The 21865-nt window shown below is 37.4% G+C and overlaps 1 protein-coding gene across 4 annotated transcripts in view; it reads right to left on the bottom strand.

Annotated features, from left to right (window-relative positions):
- Positions 1–21865, bottom strand: part of ARL15 (ADP ribosylation factor like GTPase 15) — a 379011-nt gene that overhangs the window by 344044 nt on the left and 13102 nt on the right. The window contains exons 1-2 of one of the 4 annotated variants that reach the window (XM_054687936.1): positions 14200–14215; positions 11496–11552 (exon numbers count right to left, since the gene is read on the bottom strand). The exons of 2 other annotated variants lie outside the window; for them this stretch is intronic. In XM_054687936.1, coding sequence (XP_054543911.1) covers positions 11496–11549 — 54 coding nt within the window. In that variant the 5' untranslated portion in view covers positions 11550–11552; positions 14200–14215. Of the gene's footprint in view, positions 1–11495; positions 12165–14199; positions 14216–21865 lie in introns of those variants that run through there. One more of the 4 variants, XM_054687935.1, reaches the window with a different exon arrangement.

Here is a 21865-nt window from a genome sequence, read left to right as displayed (position 1 = left end):
GAGAACACGGGGCTTCTGTTAAGCTGATTGACTACTTGACAAGCCAATGAAAATCCCCTTATTTCAACTTTATTGGAGAAAATTCTTTATATTCAGCAGATTTTTCCTGTTTCTCAGAAACAAGGTGCTCTAATAGGATGAAAACACAGGTTGCTGTAAAGCAAAGGCTAAATGACTAACAGGTCATCCTTCTGGACACAGAATCCTAGATCTAGAAGAAACTCCCAGATGCTGCAGTCTAACCCCCTTGTTTTACAGATGAGGTTACCAAGATCGGGAGAAAGAAAGAAATGACACCAAAGTGATAATAATCACTTTAACTGAAGTCTAATCTGTCATCAGTTAATGACACCATCAATTCCCCAAGTTACCCACTTGCATAACTTGGAATGCAGATGGAATAATAAGTAAAATCCATACTTCTCTAGATAGACCTTAGTGGTATGAGCGAAAGGCTAAATAAAAAAAAGTTTCCCCTTTTCCAATCTAAAATTCTGGAGAAAGAAAGGTCAGTGGAAGCAAGCACAGTCAGCAAGCACAGTCTTGTCCAGGTCATAGGACAACCTCAATGTGACTTTCCTTATGGACTCAAAAGGGGAGTCATGGTATCACTAGGTCTCTGGCATCACAGCTGCAGCCATGCACCTGCCGCGGGAGAATGCCTGGCTTGCCACATCCTGTAGGAGGAGATAACCCTTCCCGCCAATCACACCCATTAACAGACCTCACTTTATTTTTTAAGTGTCTGGTATTTATGATTACAATCCAGGTGGACTAAGTTAAATAAGTTAAATAAAATGTCTCACCAGATTCAAATTTATGAAGCCTACTCAGAAAGTAGATACCTCATGGGCCAGAATGCTTTTTCACCTCCGGAGTGCTACTTAACACACAGTAGATACCCAATAAGTATTTGTCAAACTAGTCACACACTGGGTATGGATATTTATAGACTTGATATGTAATAAGCCCACAGTATTTCAGAAATGTGGGATTTATTTTATTACATTTGCAAAGGTATAGCCTGTACAATGAAAATATCTACAATCCTAAGTTCAAATGTATATCCCCACTTCAATAACTATATTTTGTTTTATTGAAGTCACCGTCTAAGTTAGTTTCAATGCTATTTTACAACCAAGGCTATACTCACAAAACGCCAAAGCAGTGGGATTTTAGTCAGAATTTCACTCAACCCCCTCAGCTTTGAGAACAAGGTCCAGATTATAAAATATTTGCTCCTGGTCACTCAACTAAATCTGCTTGGCTTTATGGGATTATTTTGAGACTCTTAAAAGATCTAATACTGAAAAAATGGCCTTTTCCCTAAAAAAAAAAATCACCAAATTCCAGTTACCTATTTTCATTTCTTTAAGAAACTATATTCCTATAGCATGTCGTATGTCCAGGGGTTGCTGAGTTTTGATCTTTCTTCCCATAGCAGCAACTATTTTCTTCTTTCCCATGACAGCAAATAATTATCATCATAAAATATAATAACTCTACTGTAAACAGATCTTTCATTCCTGCCAAGCAGAGCTGAGAGCCCCATCTTATATATTTTTCATGTTCCAAATCAGTTAAGTTTTATCCCCTACATTAGCTTAACCCCCCACCACACACACACACACACACACACACACACACACACACCCTTCAGTTTATGTTCCTTTCAAATTAAAAGTTTAGACAGGAAATTACATGATGAAATTCGGTGAAATGAACAGGCACATTAATTCCTCTTGCCAGGCACTAACAACAAAAAGCAGTGTTTGGGAACATACGGGGCAGTAAAATTTTGGCTTATCTCCTCATGCAGGCTGAATTCATGTGAATGGGGTAGGAAAGTAGAATAACAATATAGGAAAGTTTCCACATTGCTGCCTATAATTGTGAAAATGTTAAAGCAGAGATTACAGGGCCACACCATAGCACAGTATTTGGGTTAAAAAAAAAAAGCACTGGCTGAATAAACTGTGCATTTAAAAAATAACACAAGAAAATGAATCCTAATATCATTAGTGGTTTTGTGAAACCCAACCATAATTAGTAATTTGTATTCTGAACCTGAACCAGATAAAGCTGAAGAATGACAGTTGAAATGTCCTGGTTGACTATCAGTGTTAACAAATAAAACAAGATTAGATAGTATTAAAATACAATGAAGCAAATTTTGTCTAAGATTTTTCTTCCCCCACAGCACAGACAGAAAAAAAGTAATTTCATTTTTAAAGGATAAGGACTAAAGAGAAAATGCATTTTTTAATATTGTAGCATTATATCACAAAGTGTAAAATAATAAGGAAGATGTCATGTATGCTTTCTAGCACATCATCATCATCATCATATGGTTCCATGGAGAAAGAAAACAGGAAACTAGAACTGAATTTTAACCTTGGGAGCCAGCGGGTGCAACAGCAATCCTCTCTGCAATGAAGACATCCAAAATTACATCCATCCATCCAACTGACAAAAAAGTATTGCATGCTTACTTGGGGTTAGGCAGTGTTTTGAGGACCAAGCACAGTGCAGTGAACCAAACAGAAAGACACTCTCACTTTTACAAATCTCCCATTTTAACACTACCTCGAGCTTGTAAGAATGCCTTTCCAACACAGTACCTCCAACTCATACATCTAAACTCAAGGTCATTCATCTTCAATGCTCCCTATACTATGCTTTCCTGTCTCAGTAAAGACACCACCACCATTCACTTCTCTTACTGTCCAGTCATGTTTAAACTCTAATATGTTATACATATCCACATTTATAAATAAAACCATTAATCTCTTACATGAATAAAAAAACTCTAAAATCATAGAGCTGAAAAACATCACTCATTTTTTTAAAAAAGAACAAATTCCTCTTCTTTTTTGTCATGTTATTTTTATACTTTCTTCTTGAATTCATTTTTTCCATATGCCCAACATAATTTTAATCTTAATATATTTTTATGCTTAAAAATCTTTTACTGCTCACCCCATCATGCTTCCCAGCAAATGAATTGTATATGTAATTGACATCTTAAATTTTAAATTTCCTGTGACCACAGAGCTTTAAACATCAAAATTTTTTGTTCTTATGGATTGTGTTTTTAAGAATTATTAGTCCACAACTGATCAATACAAATATGTATTAAATGTTGTTCAATCCATTCTAATAAAAAAAGCAAAACTCTTCGGAAATGCATTTCCTAATGAGATAAATGGGCTATATTTTTTATAGAATGTAGAGATTGCTAGACTGAAATATGGTTCAACATCGGTTTTTCATAATTTTTATATGTAGATATAAGTCCTGCAAAACTTGTTTTAATTAAGTAGATAGGAACAGTTATGCTACAATGGTATTATTTGATTTTTTCAACTTCTAATTATGTGACAAAAATGATGACTAATCAATATTATTTTTAATGATCAACTGACAATTTGAGTACACTTGCCTTCAATTTATTGTAAGTAAATAACTGAAAATGATTTACCTAGTCATATTAGCACCATTTACTTTCTCAACACCAACACTATGTCTTGGATTTTTCCTTTCTTTTGTGCCCTGGAGGTTTTTATACTAGAGGCCAACATACCATGATAAGATTCAGAAATAAGAGCAGGGACTTTCTCTCCTAACTGGAAGTAGAGCAGTTATGAAAGGGAAGGTGGTCAAACAGAATCTCCACAGATGAGCAAGAGTTCCCCACAATCCTATCAATGCCCACATACCTTGTAGACAATCTCTGTGTATCCCAGGACATGTATGTACCAATTCTACCATGCTGATTAGAGCGCTGTTCATTCATGCAATATTTACTGAGTTCCTGCAACATGCTAGCCACTTATCTGCACAATTTAGAGACAGCATGGACAAAACCAGTGAAAATGTCAGTGCTAGAGGATATTCCAAGTGAGAACACCATCCATGAGATCCACGCTACAGGGAAGGGTGCTGAGCCTCTGGAGACTTAGCAAGGCACCCTGTTCTTCCCACCCAGAAGAAATGCATAACCACTTAGTCAATGGCATTGAGTACTGACTGCATACCAGAGCCCTAGTAAACCCAAGGGGATACAGAGGACACAAATTCTCCAGAATGAAATAAGTCTGAACTCAGAGGCACTTTGTATAATATATCAAGTTGGTGTTTAAATAAATTTAAGTTCTACAAAGCAATGATCAACTTGTCACTAAGGCCAGTTACATCATCCTCATATTAATCTATCAACTCTGCTTAAAAATTTAAAACACAATTTTGTTCCCAAGTCATGGATGTGAGTAACCATATTCTGGATAGTGCCTAACTTCTAGAATAATTTTTAACCATTGTCAAAAATAAATTACTGAGAGAAAAGTACTAGTCCTTAGAACACTAAACATTTGTCAAGAAAATAAACTCAACCATCCAAGAAAAGAGAACATAAAAAAGTGCATTTCCTAGGGTAGAAATTTCCATCAACTAAATATACTCTAGTTAATGATGCCAACATGTTCTTTAAGTTGGAAAACTAAAAATATTTTAAGCTCCTAAATTAAATAACTCTAAGAGTTTCTTATAGACCACACAGCTACACAACCACACAGCTACAACTGATAATTACCGAAAGAAATTTCACAAAGGCCTTTTGTAAAGAAGAATCCTCCTATAACTAGAACTTCCTACTGCTTCTTTTTTGATTTGAATTTTTTTTAAATTAGGGTATCTTAAATCAGAAGATGAGAAAAATATTTCACATATAAAGTTTACTTAACAGAGAATATACAATTAGAATTTCTTCTCCACTAGTGGTAACATGTTTGCCGTTATAGCCACTACTCCCTTCATGCCATTAAGCCTTGAACATGAAAAACTGTGAACAAACACCTGAAAGCTGAACTTTTTTTTTTCATTTAACTAATTATTTCATTGTTTCTTTATTAAGTAGATACTATCACAGAACAAAACTATAAAAACTTATCAAAGAGTTGAGGAGGATGGACAGTTTTGGTCCTGAGAAAATTATCACTGATTTTTTTTTTTTAATTTTTATATTTCCCATACAATTGCAACCCCCTGATTTTGACCCCAATTCCTCCTTTCCCCGCCGCCCCCCCCCCAAGTATGTCTCTGGTTCATAGTTGTTTGTTGATTTTGATTTTTTTTCTTTCTTATAGTTATTCTTTTCCCTGGTCCCTTATTTAGGTTTTCTAGATTCCTGTTATGAGTGAGATCATCCAGTATTTTTCTTTTTCTTTCTGGCTTATTTTGCTAAGCATGAGCCCTTCCAGCTCCATCCATGTTGCTGCAAATTGCATGTATTTATCTTTTTTGAATGCTGAGTAATATTCCATTGTGTTTATGTACCACATCTTCTTGATCCAGTCATCTATTTTTGGGCATTTGGGTTGTTTCCAAAGCTTAGCTACTGTAAATTGTGCTACTATAAACATAGGGGTGCAGGTGCTCTTTGGAATTAATGTTTCTGTGTCCTTTGGGTAAACACCTAGGAGTGGAATTGCTGGATCCTATGGAAGCTCTATCTTTAGTAGGTTGAGGAATCTCCACACAGTTGAAAGCTGAACTCTTAACCCTTTCTTCAACAGCACCACAGTCTAACCAAGAAAACTACCCAGAGAGAACATATTGTTTAACACCATGATCCAAATGAGGGAAAATTCTCCTTAAGGTTTCATCTAGATCAAAATATTACAAGTCTAAAAATAATACAAAAATTCAGTCAGTCATATTGACCTTAATTTAGATAGCCCCTTATGTGACCTCAAAATATGTCATTCATTATAATGAAAAAATATAGCTTGTGTAATAAATGCCTAAAAGGATAACACAGGTTTGAAAGAGGTACATCTGTGAATTCAGAGTAAAGCCAGAAAAAAACAGTCTCTGAGATTTAGGATAATTATGAACTCAAAAAAAAAAAAAAAAGAAAGAAAGAGAGAAAGAAAAAGCAATCACCAATGATGGAATAAGCAACATGTACCTTCAGGAGATGCATTATACCAAGGAGCAATGTTGTCTTTTTTTTTTCTTTTAATCTTTTGTGGTTTTCAGTCTTTTTTAAAAAAAAAAAAAAAAAAAAAATTTATTTATTTATTTATTTATACAAGCACTGGGTACAGTCAGAAGCACGGAAGGGTGAGATAATTCACCAGAGTCAGAGCGGGGAACAGAACAGGCAGACTGATGAAACACACTGCTGAGGGGAGCAGCGGGCGGCAGGAGAGGTCTGCGCGCCATGTGAGACCCTCACCTGATGGCCAGGGATCCAACAGGCGCTGCAGAGGCTGCAGGCAACTTTGCAGCCCAGCACTCAACCACTGCACCACAGGGGAGGCCCGGAGCAATGTTGTCTTATGTGACATTCTTGCTTAGCCTTAATGTAATCATGAAGAAACAATTACAACAGGCGGACACTAAAAGACAAGTTTGGTCCCTTCAAAGTTGTCATTAAATCAGAGCCAAAAATATCAAATATTGAGAAACAATTCTAGATTAAATTTAACAAATTCATATTGAACACCTGCAATCTGGAAGGTATTAGAATGTGCTGGCTAAGGGTTTAATTATATCAATTCTGATTCTAGCTTCAAATCTTGTGTCTGCTAGGTGGAAAAGATGTTAAACCATACCACGCCCCAGTTTCCTCTCTATAAAAATGAGGATAATAATTCCTTCTGCACAATACTCTGGAGAGCTCAATGACTTTCTCAGTAAATGCCAGTGGTGATGATGATGCTGATTAACAAGAGCCACTAGCTGCTGATGAGGAGAGGAAACAGGGAGGCAGAAACAGACTGACATGGTCACTACCTGTGCTGAGTTTACAATTAGAGAAAAATTAACAAGCAATTCTAAGACAGTGTGATACAAGTGCCTAGCTGGTTACAGGCTGTAGAGTGCAAACAAAGGGAACACCTAGTAAGAGTAGTTATTAACCCAGATGTTGGAGGTAGGGAGGGCTTTCAAGAAGAGGTGACAGAACAGCTGGTTGATGAAGGAGGGAGGGAGGGAAGAAAGGAAGAAGTAGAAAAGAAACTGCAACCCAGAATAAATAACACTGGAGTTGGAAGAAAAGGAAAGAAAATGCTTAATATGAATAAGAATGACTAGCTCATGCAGGGCATTTACTGTGTATGGTAAGGATTCTGGGCTTCAAGAGCAATGGGGATCTACAAAGTGGTTTTCAGTATAATGAGCACTGCATTTCACAAAGACTGTGCTGGTTGCAGAATGGAGAAATGAAAAAGGGCAAGACTAGAAAGGGAAGACCAGTTAGGAGGAGGCTGTTAAGGTTTTCTAGGCAAGAAATGATGCTAGAACCTGGTAATGGCAGCCAAGAGAGAGTATGGAAGAGGGTTGATCCTAGGAACTGCATGATGAAGAGGTCAGGGAGAGCTGGGGATTGAGTCCAGTTCCTGACTAATGTGCAGGTCACTGAGAAAGGAAGCCCAGACCAGAGGCAGGTTTAGGGATGAAAGGGAGTCTGACTCAAAGGGAAGGGCCACTCTAAGTCACAAAGATCTTGGCAGAGAAGCCTTGATCCTGAAAGAAAAGGATACATTTTACATTCCCCAGAATAAAACACCTAAACCAAACAGATTTTATCTTGCTCTTATGAGCGCTCCAATTTCAAAAAACATGGCAGTCCCATCAATCTCGCACAAGTCATGGTACAATTCCTTCACTGTATAAACAGACATTAGGATGGACATTTGTGGCTCTCAACAGCTCATTAAACCTAAAACTTTAAACTCCCATGCCATGAAAATTAGCAACATTAGTCAGATACTATACTTGACAACCTTATTATTAAAGAAAGTTATTATAAACTCCCATTTCCTAGGTTATAAACCATATAATCCCCAATCTACATACACACCCTAAAATAGCATTACTAGGATTAACTCTACTCAGGTATACATGTGTCTATGGACAAAATACATATAATAGGTTGATATTCACAAATAAAACACTAGATTTTATCTTGGCCCATAAAATCTCAATACTGATTCAACCAGAAGCTGGATTTTTGAGACAAATAACACAAAACAAAACTGTGTTCATTTAATTTGTGCACTAATGGTGACAGGCAGCTCTGTTCTACGCACTTTCCTCAAGGTGAACTGCACTAACGAGTTGCTGAAAGACAGCTGAATCTACCCTAGTTTGTTTCCTCATGAAAAAGACAGCAAATTGTTCCTCAATGTTCATTCTTTTCTCCCTTTTAGGAATAGGACTGCAAGCCTCAGTTTCTTCCTAGATCTTTGTATCTAATCACATCACATCTCATCATATTCCTAGAATTCACATTTCCAAGCCTCCTTTGTGGTGACACAGTCATGTGACTCAAGTTCTGGCAATTAGCCAGGGAAAAGATGTGATTCAGGTCACTTCCAGGTCATCCCCATAAAGGGAACTGTTTGGCCATCACTTATTTGCCACAAACTAACAAAGCTGCATGAGCAGGGAACTGTCTTCAGCCTGTGCATGAGCAGAAAAACCTAGGCAATGAAAGAAAAGTGAGAAGGAGCTGACATCCCTGACAGAATCAAAGCAAAAGGTTGGACTCCAAACTGACTATCAGTTTAGATTTTCTGTGAAAAAGAAACTTATTCTGTTTGTCATTGTTAATTTGATTTTTGATATTTATTAAAACAAACTAATATTTGAATTAATTCACTTTCACTCCATTAAAGTCTACATTCACGCTGAATTTCTTCAATTAACATGTGCCTTACTTTGTGATGGAACTTCCCCCTATCATGACTGCATGACACATCAGCATCCCACAGTTTATAAAAATACATATGCTGGAATCTTGAAGGAGCACAGGGATAAATCAGTACAGTCAGCACCTCTGCTTTCTACATGGTTACCTATCAAACCTGCTCTGCAGGACTTCCAGTCTATCTGATAAATATTTTACCCTGGTGTCATAAACAATAATTATGCCCTAAACTCAGGATCAGCATTTGCCATCCTTGATTTTTTTCCTTCCAGGAATGATGTGAGGTGGTACTGAGTATCCTTTTGAAATCTCTTTGGTGCCTGTGGCAGGCAGAATAAAGTGTCCTCTCTCTCCTCTTCAAGATGTCCAGTCCTAATCCCTGAAATCTGTAACTATCTTACCTACACAGCAAGAGGGGATTTGCAGGTGTGATTAAAAAGATATAAAGATTAGCTCTTGAGATGGAGAGCTTATCCTGGGTTTTCTGGTGGGTCCAATTTAATCACAAGGGTTCTTACAAAGAGGAAGACTTTAGAGTGTCAGATGTGTCAGAGAAGATGTGACCAAACAGAAATGTGACAACTGCAGCAGAAGTCAGAATGATACCATTGCCGGAAGAGAGCCATGAATCAAGGAAAACAGAAAGCCACTAGAAATTCAAAAAGTTAAGAATCAGATTCTTCTCTAAAGCCTAAGAAAGAACACAGCCCAGCCAACATCTGGATTTTTTGCCCAGCGAAACTCACTGTAAAGTCCTGACCTCCAGAATGGGAAGAGAATAGATTCAGGCTGTTTGAAACCACTATATTACAGCTATATTACATTTGTTTCAGCAACAATGTATATCCTTAATATACATATTAATATAGTAACACAAATTACAAGGACCCAGTTAAAATTAAGGCAAGGATTTGTACAGATCTAAAGAGTTAGACTAAAACTAGCAATATTAATATACAACAGTAATACAAATATTGACATTTTATTTTAATAGTAAAGGTAGCTCTCCTTATTCCCCCTCCCCCCACACACCCCCTGGGGCAGGTACAAGCAAATGCTGTAGTTAGATAAAAAGGTGATCACTACCTATGAGGAGTGAATATTTGAATATTCATCTCAGGATGAATCTGGATGCCATTTTTTTTCTGTTCTTGTTCTAAAAAGATGAATGTCTTTAGCTGTCTCTGCTAGTAAGATAGCATTTACTACTTTCTACAAAGGCAAATGAATTTAAAGAGATTTTTTTAAGGCTCTGATTACTAACCAAAATTGCTAGGCAGGCATATTTTAACCAATATTCTTTAGTTCGATTTCATTCTTCACTCATCAGAATTTCAGTAAATGCAGGTGTTCAATACCAAGAGGTCATGAGTCAGTGGGGTCCATATGCTTTAAACATATTTGTATGTTTAAAATCTTGCCCTGGAGGGGCAGATTAACTGACCTAACTTCATTCCTCTAGGCCTCTCCCCTTTCATTTTTTATCAAAGGGGTTCACACTGGCCCAGGCTGGGCTAAAGGCTCAGATGACCATCCAACCCACATCTAGCTTCTAGCCACCACCAACTGGCTGTTCACCATTGTGCTTCTAGCTCTATCAGTTCCCAACTCAGAAAAGTCTGGTGGGAACTGCAAGGCATGTAACCATAATGCTCCAAAAGGAAGTCCTACACCATGTCCTCAGCCCACATTAATCCACACCTGACCACAAAAGATTCATTCCAAGATCACATCCTCAAGCATGGCTAGTTTCCATAGGCAGGATTTCATAAAGTCATAGACCCACAATTGTAACATGAATTCTTGGCCTGAATTTATTTCCCCTCCTTCCTCCTGACCAGAACCAAATGAATATTGTTTAATACCCCCCAAATAGTCTAGATCCACTTAACAGGACTCTTTTTGTTTCAAAAGCTAAATTACTTCTTTGTAACACATCCCAATATTACATTATAGAGAACACACTATCTCCTGTGCTTCAGGGAAAGAGAGTTAGCTCCCCCGGAGTAGAGCCCCGCTGCTTGGTTCTCAAGACTGGTGTTTCTACCTTGCTTGTTTCGATTTTTTGAAACGCCATCACTGACAATGTGTAATTTTCCCTACCTGTTGAACAAACATGCCTCATCTCAACACACTCCACCACCATCAGCCAAGGCAACCAAAACATCTCCAAACATTGCCACATATCTCCAAAAGGGTAAAATCACTCCCTGTCAGAGCTGTTGCTCTAGAGGTAAACACATCTGGATTTTTGCTTTTTAACCCCATAGTTTATCTACCAATATAGTTAACCCTAAAACAATGTATTGCTTGCTTTTCCTGTTTTTGAACCTTGTAGAAAAGAAATCGTACTGTGTGTATTTTTGGTGACTTCTGGTCAACATTATGTTTGTTAGATATTTCCATCACACATTTTTGCTGCTGTTTGCTATTCTACAAAATTAATTAAAATTCCACAACTTATTAATCCAATATATTACTGATGGACATCTGCATTATTTCTAATATTCCGCTTTTACTATAGTACTTCACCTAGAAACATTTCTGCACAGATCTTCATATAACTGCACAGCAATTTCTCTAAAAGATACAGGTAGGAGTGGAGTTGGTAAAGCACAGACTATGCTGGCCCTCAACCACGCTATTTTCCAAAGTGGCTGTACAAATCAACATGCCTTCCAGCAGTGTAGGGCAATTCCATAGCTCGCAGGCTCTCCAGCACTCTGGTCTTCACCACATTTTCATGACATTTGGTACCACAAAAATACATATTGCTTACCGTGTAAATGCCAATTCTACAAACGGCAAATGAGATCTGGATACATTCAGACATCCTCTACAAGATTAAAATAAGAATTAGAAATTATAACTAAAAGTTTGTCCCATAGAACTGACTTCTCCCCCTTGTCTTGCTTCCCTCTTTAAAGAAAATCCACTACATTCCAACATCTATTTTATGAGCTAGTGTCTGGATTTCTTTCTTCTCTCTGATTTTTCTAGGCCAGCTCAGATCCCAGGATTACAAAGCTGATATTCCATCCTCCAATTCAATAGCATTATTTAAAGAACATGATTTATTGCAACGGCTTCATTTCATTTTTTTAATCTGCTCTAATACCCATTTTTTAATGAAAAGTTCTTTGACTACTAGAAATAGTTTTATAAGTGCTTTTTTTAGTTTAATTATTACCAGATCATAAATGTCTACAATCCTTACAGTTGAAGAGTAGACTTTATAAAAGGGAAGAAACTTGTAGCTTTTTACTGAAAGTTTTGAATGGGCTAAATTTCGATAGAAGACTGAAGTCGTTGGTCAGAGTAACAATGACAGCACTCAGTGTAGAATTCACAACTTCTCACTCCCAAACCAAATTCTGATTCCTAAAGTTCATGCCCACTCCTCACAAAACTACATATACCAAACTTATGGTTTTAAAGGGATTCTTAATTTCTTTTACTATACCATTAAATTTGGTGTGTAGTTAAAATACCCTAACTTTATTTGGCCCAGCATTGCTATTATGGTTTATTATTATCAGTAAAGTCCTCTTGATAAAATTTATAATCTCACAAATCTCAGCAATCACAATTGTATCCACTGTGCCAAAGAAACAGAGATACAGGACCCCAGATTCCATTGATAACCAAGACTTCTAAAGATGTATTCCTTTCAAAAGCCAAAAAATCCGATCAGACTGATTCTGCAAAAGACTCCTGCCTCTTCAGATAATCACATGAAACTGAATTCTATATAATTAAAGAACATTAGTAAGGAAAAGACTGAAAGCCAAAGGCTATTATGTATGACATTCAGATTAAAAATTAAATCATTGGAAAATCAAACTCAAAAGATAATGTGTTAGGTGAAGTTTTTAAACTCAATCTGAATTTTTTAAAAAATGCCCAACATTCGCTGGATCTACTGTTCAAACATTATAATGGGGATTATTTTTATTATTAAGGTATCATTATAATAATAACACTATTGGATTTATTTTGAATCAAATGCACTGAAAACACCCCAGGGCAGGGCTACTCCTTGGAGTCGAAAGGCAGACTGCTCAATTACCTTGTCCAACTTTCATTCTTTCCTTCCACCTTTGGAAATTACCCCCATTTGTACTTTTGTACAAACTGATTAAGCAATTTTCTCAGTAATCTGAAAAGGGCATTTTCACCAAGGGAAAAACAACAACAACCTTATTTTATGTTACCTGGAATAAAAGAGTCTATTCCCAGCCTTTCTTGCTGGGGGTGTCATGTGACTAAGTCCACCAAGGGAGATGGAAGTAAAAGATGCATAGAGGAACTGACTTTTCAAAGAGCCCCTTTACACAATTCTGCCTTCCCTATTTCTTTTTCTAGTCTATAACTGAGACCTCATGTACTTGCAGCAAGCTGGATTAGGAAGACACCCTGAAAACAGTGCACACGTGAAGTGGAACTCAAAAATACAAGTGAGCCTAGAGATACAAATGAAGTGCAGTTGTCACCCCACCCTCTTCCAGAAATAGAAATAACTCCCTCACTTGCTTAAGACTGTTGTACGTCTCTCACAGCCTACTAATTCTAACTGGTGCACAGCAACATTCATTTTTTAAAGGTAGGTATCCCCAGTGCTATAGGAGAAAGAGTCCTAGCATTTGTCATTGAGAGTAACTCTTTTAAGAGCTTTATCTTTTTAAAAGGGAGATATATTTACTCTATAATTACTAAAAACCTACTTTCTACTCCATCCTTTTTACATTCCCGAAATGTGCAAGTACTATTATTAGGATTGCCAAAATCATTACCCTGAAAACCCTTGACTGATTTTGTTTAATTTTTCTGATTAGTCTTATTACCTCATCCATTCCCTCTTTGTTCCCTCTTTTCTAACCTATAATCCTTGCGAATACTGCCTTATCCCTGATCATCCAACCTCAGACCAAGTGGCAAGTCTTATTTATTGCCCAATTCATACTACAATAACATTCTCATGAATGATCTCTTCGCTCTAATTGAGGTGATTATAAAGAAATATTTAAAAGCATAACCAAAACTCCTTTGATCATGGTATAGAAACTGGTAATAGATGTTAAAATATTAGCTCAAATTTTTCTCCTGTGCAGGTGCTCTAGTTGCAAAAACCCATTTAACTATAAGCCTATGGGACATAATGTCTAACTTGGAATGAAAGATTAATTATTCCCAACTGAAGACTGGGTCTCACCTGAGATAAATTCTGACCCAGTGGCCTCTAAACCAACACTCAGAAGTCTACATCTATACTTACCTGAAAAATTAAAGAGTACTATTTCAAAAACAATGCCCCCTAGAAGGATCTCACCTTCTTTGTTACCTCATCTGACGAAAGCACAAAAAAGAAGTGCAATCAACAGCAAGTTATAGATTGGTTAAAATCAGTTAAGATAGACCTATGGGGGTAGGGGGAATATGTAATCCAGAAAAAGAGGACACTAATTTGAAATATTGTTACTTACAGTTTATTGTTGTATTCCCTAAGAAATTTCAAAGGTAAGCATGAAAATAAAGGAGAAAAAAAAAAAAAAACTTCAACAAGATGGCAATGTTATTTACTACACATTCCCAAAATTTTCTTTCCAAGATTTAACAAAGTCCAGTACCATCAGCAGGTAAAAAAAAAAACACACTATTCTTTTTCTTAAAAAAAAAAAACTATTTTGGGGGGCCTCCCTGGTGGCACAGAGGTTAAAGACACAGCACTATCAAGCTATCACCAGCCACTGCAGCATGAGTTCAATCCCCAGCCAGGGAGCTAACCCACATTGTACAGCAGACCTCTCGTCTCGCCCACTGCTCCCCTCAGCAATGTATTTTAGTAGATCTGCCTGTTCTGTTCCCCACTCAGTCTCTGGTGAATCCTCTCACTCCCCACACCTCTGGCCTACACCCCAGTTCTTGTATGCATAAACAATCTTTAAAAAAACTATTTTTAAAATATTTTAAATATTTGGATGCGCTGTGCAATCCCTCATACTGATATAAAATGAGATGACAGTCATGTCTCCTTATCTGCACCTCTGAAACTACGCATGTGAGGAAAGCTAAAGGTTAATACAGCCAAGCCAGCTCTTCAGTAACGTCAGAACTGAGGCAACCAGAAATGGGCAGGGAGAGCAGAACACACTGAGAATCCGGTCCATGCTTGGGCTATTGATTTTCAAACACAGCTAGGATCTGGCATTGTCTCAGTGACAGCTTCCCAAAACAAAGAGGCTAGAGGCAAAGATGAAGGGTTAGGGGGAATTGCGGAAAAAAAGACCCTTTTCACTGCATTCCAAGGTGCCTGGGAGCTCCAAAGTGGGAAGTGGGTGGAATCCTCTCAGCAAAGGTCGAGTCTGTCACTAGGCTTCACTCCCTCCTCCAGACTGACAGAAACAAACCCTTGGGAACGCCACCTACTTCAGAGCTGGTATCTCCTTCTGTTAGTGTTGTCACTGAAAACATTAACAGTGAATTATTTAACAACTCCCTCAGAACACTGGAAAGGTTACTCTCCCTAAATTGGAAATAAGTAACTTTTTAAAAAAACTCATACACTTATATTTACAAAATAGCATGAGGTTTTGTTTACAAAATGTGGAGGATTTTGGTCTTCAACATCTATTTTATAGTTTCTTCAGACAAGGAAAAAGGTTGGTGATAATCAATCTGTAAAGAAACATTGATATCAAAGCAAAGCCAACAAAATTGGCCTCCCCACTACTTCTAAAACACTTTAAGTTGTGAAAGTGCTGCCACCATCCAAAAGCATTTACTGGTACTTCCCAAGCAATCTACAACTGTCTGGGGGAGGAATAGGTAAGAGTTCAGCCAGTGATTTTAAAAGGAATCACTGACTTCACTATTAAGAATAATAACTATAAAACAATATTAGCTCAAAATAAATACAATTTTAAAAAGAAAAAAAATTTTAAAAATTGTTGGTTCCTAAAAAATAAGTAAAAAATCTTCAGCACATGATCTCTGTGAAATTCAGTCACAAAGATTTGAAGTCATCTAGAAAAAAACACCAATTACAGGCATAGTCATACTAGAATATAAAGACTTCATCCCAGCAAAATTTTAGCCACTCTTCTATAAAATGGCACTAAAACTTGCATGTAATGTCTAAGCAAAAGCAGATTTTGGCTCAGTGTAGATGATAAGAACAATTCTCTTTCTGAAAATTCTGATTAGAGTGTATGGAGAAAGGGGAAGAAATCCTCCCTATTCTTACCAGATTAAAATAATTCACAACACTTACCTTGGAGGATTCAGTTCTTCACTTTTTATCAGCTATTGAGGATTAAAAAAAATCAAAAAGAAAAAGAAAAAGAAACTCATTTGCTGACCATCATTAAAAAAACTATTTCCAATCTTAACTGATACAGTGGTTAAGAGAATTAAAAGAGATAGTGTCTTCTCAACAAGAGGGACAGTACTGTAAGGCAGTTAAATGAAAATGTGGTATGTTCACTTTATTATCTTCAATTTAGAGATGGGGAAACAGAAAGAAGCTAGTATGCAATAGAACCACAATTTGAACCTAAATCATTCAGATTTGAAAGCCCCCAATCATTAAGAAAAAATGAATGTAAATGAAGTCAAATAAACCTTGCAAGTAAAGCAGTTTCACAAATATCTTAGGGTTCAACAAATATACTAACTACCAAAAGCCAATTTAAAAATATATGCTGGGGCCTCCCCTGGTGGCGCAGCGGTTGAGCGCTGGGCTGCGAGGCTGCCCACAGCCTTTGCAGCACTGGTTCGTTCCCGGGCCGCCAGCAAGGGCCCCACAAAAATAAATAAATAAATAAATAGATAGATAAATAAATAAATAAATAAATAAAATAAAATAAAATAAAAATACATGCTGAAAAAACAAATAAATAAAAAATAAAAATACCCTGGTGACACAAGGGGTTAAAATAAAAATACCCTCACTATGAAGCAATCCGCAGCCTCTGCTGCAGGAGTTCTATTCCCCGGCCGGCCAGGGAGCAACCCACATGGCGCAGCAGAACTCTCCTGTCTCACCCACTGCTCCCCTCAGCAGTGTATTTCAGTCAGTCTGCCTGTTCTGTTCCCCACTCTGTCTCTGGTGAATCCTCTCACCACCTCCACACACCTCTGGCCTGTCCCCCAGCTCTTGAATGCATAAATAAATAAATCTTTAAAAAAATACAAATAAAAAAAAATACATGTGAATAGAGTATCACTTACCTACCACAAATAATACTTTTGACAATTCCCCATGATCCTCTAGTCTATCTAGACAAAAGTATTCTACAATCAATAAGTACCTAGGAAACAGTATATGGGCACTAAAAACTGAATACAGGAACCAGACTCTGCACCAGACCCTGGTGAGTGGCAGAAACCTGTCAAATTCTGATTTGTAAGGAATGAAACATATTTTAAACAGCACAGAAGATTCTGGGAGGCCTGCAGCACATTTTTTTAGGTGGTGGGAGGTATTTCTCATAAACTTTAAGGGAGTGAATTTCCCATATAACTGAAAGCAGGAAGAGCTTATCCTTGTTGCAACATGCTAGGCTACTGCTGTCCCTGGGATGTTTGACTGCCTCAGGGTCGTAACGAGGGGATGGAGTGATGATCATTTAGAAAAGGTTCAAGGATTTTAAATGACCAAGATGAAGTTGAAGGCACTAGTGTACTTGACATTAACCTCTTCATTAAATAAACAAAATCAAATCTGTAGTGGGTACCTACTTTGTGCCACGCAGGATCCTCTGTGCTGGAGACCAATCAGTATACAAAGCTCCTGCTCTCAGGGAGCCTACACCCTAGTAAGGATGCCAAACAAAAGCACTCAAGTCAGATGACAGTGCTATGAAGAAAAGTAAAGTAATAGATCTTACAGGAGGGATGCTAGATTGGGATACTGCTATTTTTGGAAGCAAATGTGGTCATTCTAACAATATTATGGACAATTAAAAAAATGAGGTCACAAAAGTTTGTTTCTAAAATCCTTGAAGTAGGCAAACACAGTTTTATACCATCAAAGGCAAAGCATCAGATGCTCAATTCAATAATCCACAAGTATTCATTGAGAGGCAGTTCAGGGAGCACGTAAGAGCACAGATTTGGGTATCAAACTCCCTGGAATCAAATCTCAGCCATGCAACTTACTACTTGTGGGACCTCAAGCAAGTTACTTAACATTTTTGCATCTTATTTGCAAAATGAGGATACTAGGAGTGTATATTTCATAGGGTACTAGTAGGAATAAATGAGTCATGAAAGGAAGTACAATAAGCTCCAAATTTCTTTGCTATTTTTTAATTGAGTATATACTATGTTCCAGGCACAAGAATTTATCTCAATATCTGCACCAAGAGGCCCCAGACACTGGGATGGCCCAGGAGATGCACCCTGCCACTGGCTTCTATGGACACCTAATCAAGGCCTTGCTTCACATTCCTGGTTTCTCCTTCTACTATCATCCACATTCCATGACTACAACTTCTTGCTATAAACACTGTTAAGCACGACACTAATGCTGAGATTCCCAAAGGAAAAAACACTCCAAAGCCAGAGAGCTAAGCTTCCAGCACTCTACACCACAGTTCCAGTACCAGAGGCAAAATTTTTTCAACCAGACCCTATATTATTACACAGCCAGGCAATTTACATCTATGTTTAAAGGTTTTAATCTACATTATGTAAAATTTTATTGCCCAAATACCACTCAAGATCTCAATATTCAGCTTATCAATATTTTATATTGTTATTTTGTGATGATAGGTATTCACTTGGCAATACATTTTCCACCAGGCACTTAGAAACATCATTATGCAGAACCACAAGGAAAGTTATATTTATTTAATTTCCCAAAGTATGGATTTATCCTGTATTCCCCATCTCCCATTCCTTTTGGGTATGAATAAATGACAACTTTTCAGCATTGCCCTTCTGCTTAGACACTGTTATTTAGGAATTCTTTCTTTGAACTTAGTCTATGCCTCTACTGAGTCAATATCAACTCCTCAATTTATCTATGAGGATAATATCAAGTCCTCAGATTATCTAAATGGCCAAGCCCTTTTACTAAATTAATACTTTGATAACAACTTATAAAATTATCATGCTGCCTAGAAAGAAACACTGGTTAGAGAAGAAAGCGAACTAAAGAAAACGATCTAAAGGGCCAAAAACTCCCTATGTGCTCATGAATTAGACACTCTGGACTTTCCCTCTTATTTCTCTGACTTTGGAAGGGGAAGAGAGTGTTCACTTTGTGTTTAGACATACCTAGGTTGAAATCAGAGCATAAATTTAGAAAACTTAGTAAACAGCCCTAAATATCAATAAATGGTCCTCAGACATGGAAAAAGGAGTGTGAATGCTAATACTAAGACATTCTCTCAAACTCACGAAACCTAGGCCAAGCTACCCAATCCATGTCCCCTGCAATCCTCTTGCCGCTGTATAATCCAGTCTCCATGTAGCAGTTAGAGCAAGTTTTTAATATGCAAATCAGGTCTTACCATCTTATTCTTAAACTATTTAATAGTTTCAAAGTTATCTTACATAAAACTCCCTGTCATAACCCCATAGGCTCTTGTCCAGCTTTCCTCTACTACCCGGCTTCCATTTCTACCGATCATTCCAGCATCTGATGGCCTCTAGCTCAGTGATGTATGAACAGCCACACGACTTCATTGCACTTGAAAACAAATCTCACTCATATCAGGAAGTTAGAAAACCTAAATAAGGGATCAGGAAAAAGACTAATTATTATAAAGTAAAAATCAAAATCAACAGGCAACTATAAACCAGAGACACACTACAGGGGGGGAGAAGGGAGTAGGATCAAAACAAGGGCGGGGGGGATTTTACGGGGACTATAGCCAAATTAAAATGCATACATTATACAAAAATGAAAAATGATGTAAAAAATATATAAAATAAATTTTTTTTAAAGTAAAAAAAATCACCCCAGTAAAGATGATCAGGAAACTACCTGGGCTTTTCTGTGAAGTGCCAGGGCTACCTATGCCCACCTCAGGTTGTGGGGACCTAATTACTTTTGGTAATTATTTTTGGCCACAAAGCTTAAAATACTTACTTGCTGGTCCACCCTGCTCAAAGTCCATTATTCATGGTTTTCCCACAGGTAAAGAACTATTACATTCAGTGTTACAATCTAGAGTTTCCTCTCTATCATCTACATATGTCCAAGAGCCTACCAAACACCAAGCTCTCAATTAGTATTTCTTGAACAAGGAAAGTTAGATAGGAAGAAGAGAGAGAGGTTGGGGGGCTGGGAGCGTAGAAGAAAGCAAGTGTGCACTTTGAGTTTAGACAGACCTAGGTTTAAATCAGTCAGGGCATAAATTTAAAACTTTTCTCCAGGCCTCCCCGGTGGCGCAGCGGTTGAGCGCTGGGTTGCAAAGCTGCCCGCAGCCTCTGCAGTGCCGGTTCGATCCCCGGCCACTGGGCAAGGGTCCCACATGGCGCATAGACCTTCTCCTGCCGCCCGCTGCTCCCCTCAGCAGTGTAATTCGGTCCTTCTGCCTGTTCTGCTCCCCGATCTGGCTCTGGTGAATTCTCTCACCCTCCTGCGCTTCTGACTGTACCCAGTGCTTGTATAAATAAATAAATAAATCTTAAAAAAAAAAAGAAAAAAAAAAAAGAAAACTTTTCTCCCCAAACTAACCTGACATATATCCTTCATGGAATATTTGAAAACTTACAGATTCTGTTCTTGTTGTAGCTGGGTATGTGAACATGGGACTGTACATTTGAAATAAAATCCAGGGCTTAAAATGTTGTTTTGTAAAACCAAAGTCTGTGTTCATTTTGAATGCCCAGGAAAATGCTACCCATACCCACTCTTCAGAAGAATACTCATTTGTTGTTACTGCCATTGTTGTTTTAATATCACTCACTGCAATAATATAAAGCAATTGGGATAAATAATCTTTGCCCCAGAGACACCACTTAAGCACTCTGGTTTTGGGAAATAGATAACTGTTTTAGAAGAGATGAGACTCAAACTACAAACTAACTTGTTAAATCTTGATTCTTCATCTCCATCATTTTTCATACTCATGAATTTGCATGTTGGCATATCCAAAAAAACTTTTGCATAAAGAATTCAAAATACGCATCACTTCTTGTACAACTCTGTAATTTCAACTTTTCTAGCAACTTGTTTCATTAGACTTGTGTTCTCTTACATTAAAAAGACTTTGATTTGAAGAGTTTTAGATTCAGCAACTGAAGATCTAGTCTCAACATAATTAAAAGAAAAAATGTTACTAAGTCTGCATTATAAAAACTGTCAAAGTAAATATTAAACTCACATTATGACTATAAAACTATAAGCACTTAGATGTTAAAACATGGAAAATATTCACCTTTGGGTATTTCCAAAGATGACCAATGCAGTGAGATATTCCCCCAAATAAAGATCTATTTAGGAGATAACTAAAGCATCGCTAATTTCTCACATACTCAGGTTGCAGGGGAAAAACACAGAAATGATAAACAGGGACTCCACTTCAGACTCAAAAAGTAATCCTACCCACAAACCACGGTCAGATCATTAGGGACCCTGAAAAAAATCAGGAAGTGCAAAGAAAACCCAGAAGTAATCACATATACCTGTCTAAAGGACCCAGGTTTTAAAATGCACATCTTGAAAACCCAACAAATCATGGGGGAAATTATGTTACACTAAGAGAAATATTACTGATGAACAATACAGACATACAATATACATTAAACAGAGAGAACGAGAAATTCAATAGTCACAAGAGGCTTTCCTACACCTAACACAGTGACTTGATAAAAGGAGCAGGCACATTCAGGAAACATTCAAAATGACAAAGAACAGCAACATTATCCAATAAATCAGCCCAGAGATCTGGCCTCTACAGCATGCTGCCCCTCAGGAAACATTCATAAGGGAAGACGGGACAAAAGAGCTGGCCAACTGATAACAAGCTAGGGGAAAGTTCTCAAAGGGAGAAGCCCATCTTTCAAACTAATTCCAACCAAAGAGAAGCTGAGTGTTCCAAATAATGATTTAATTCTAGTGCAGGAACCCCATAACGCTAGCCTACGGAGTTTAAAGTGAGTCTTCTCAATTTGTAAGCTGTAACTTACGTAACA

The sequence above is a fragment of the Talpa occidentalis genome, unplaced genomic scaffold, assembly GCF_014898055.3.
Source record: "Talpa occidentalis isolate TD23 unplaced genomic scaffold, MPIMG_talOcc4v2.1 talOcc4.6, whole genome shotgun sequence".
Classification (NCBI taxonomy): Eukaryota; Metazoa; Chordata; class Mammalia; order Eulipotyphla; family Talpidae; genus Talpa; species Talpa occidentalis.
This window is presented reverse-complemented; position numbering and strand designations above follow the sequence as displayed.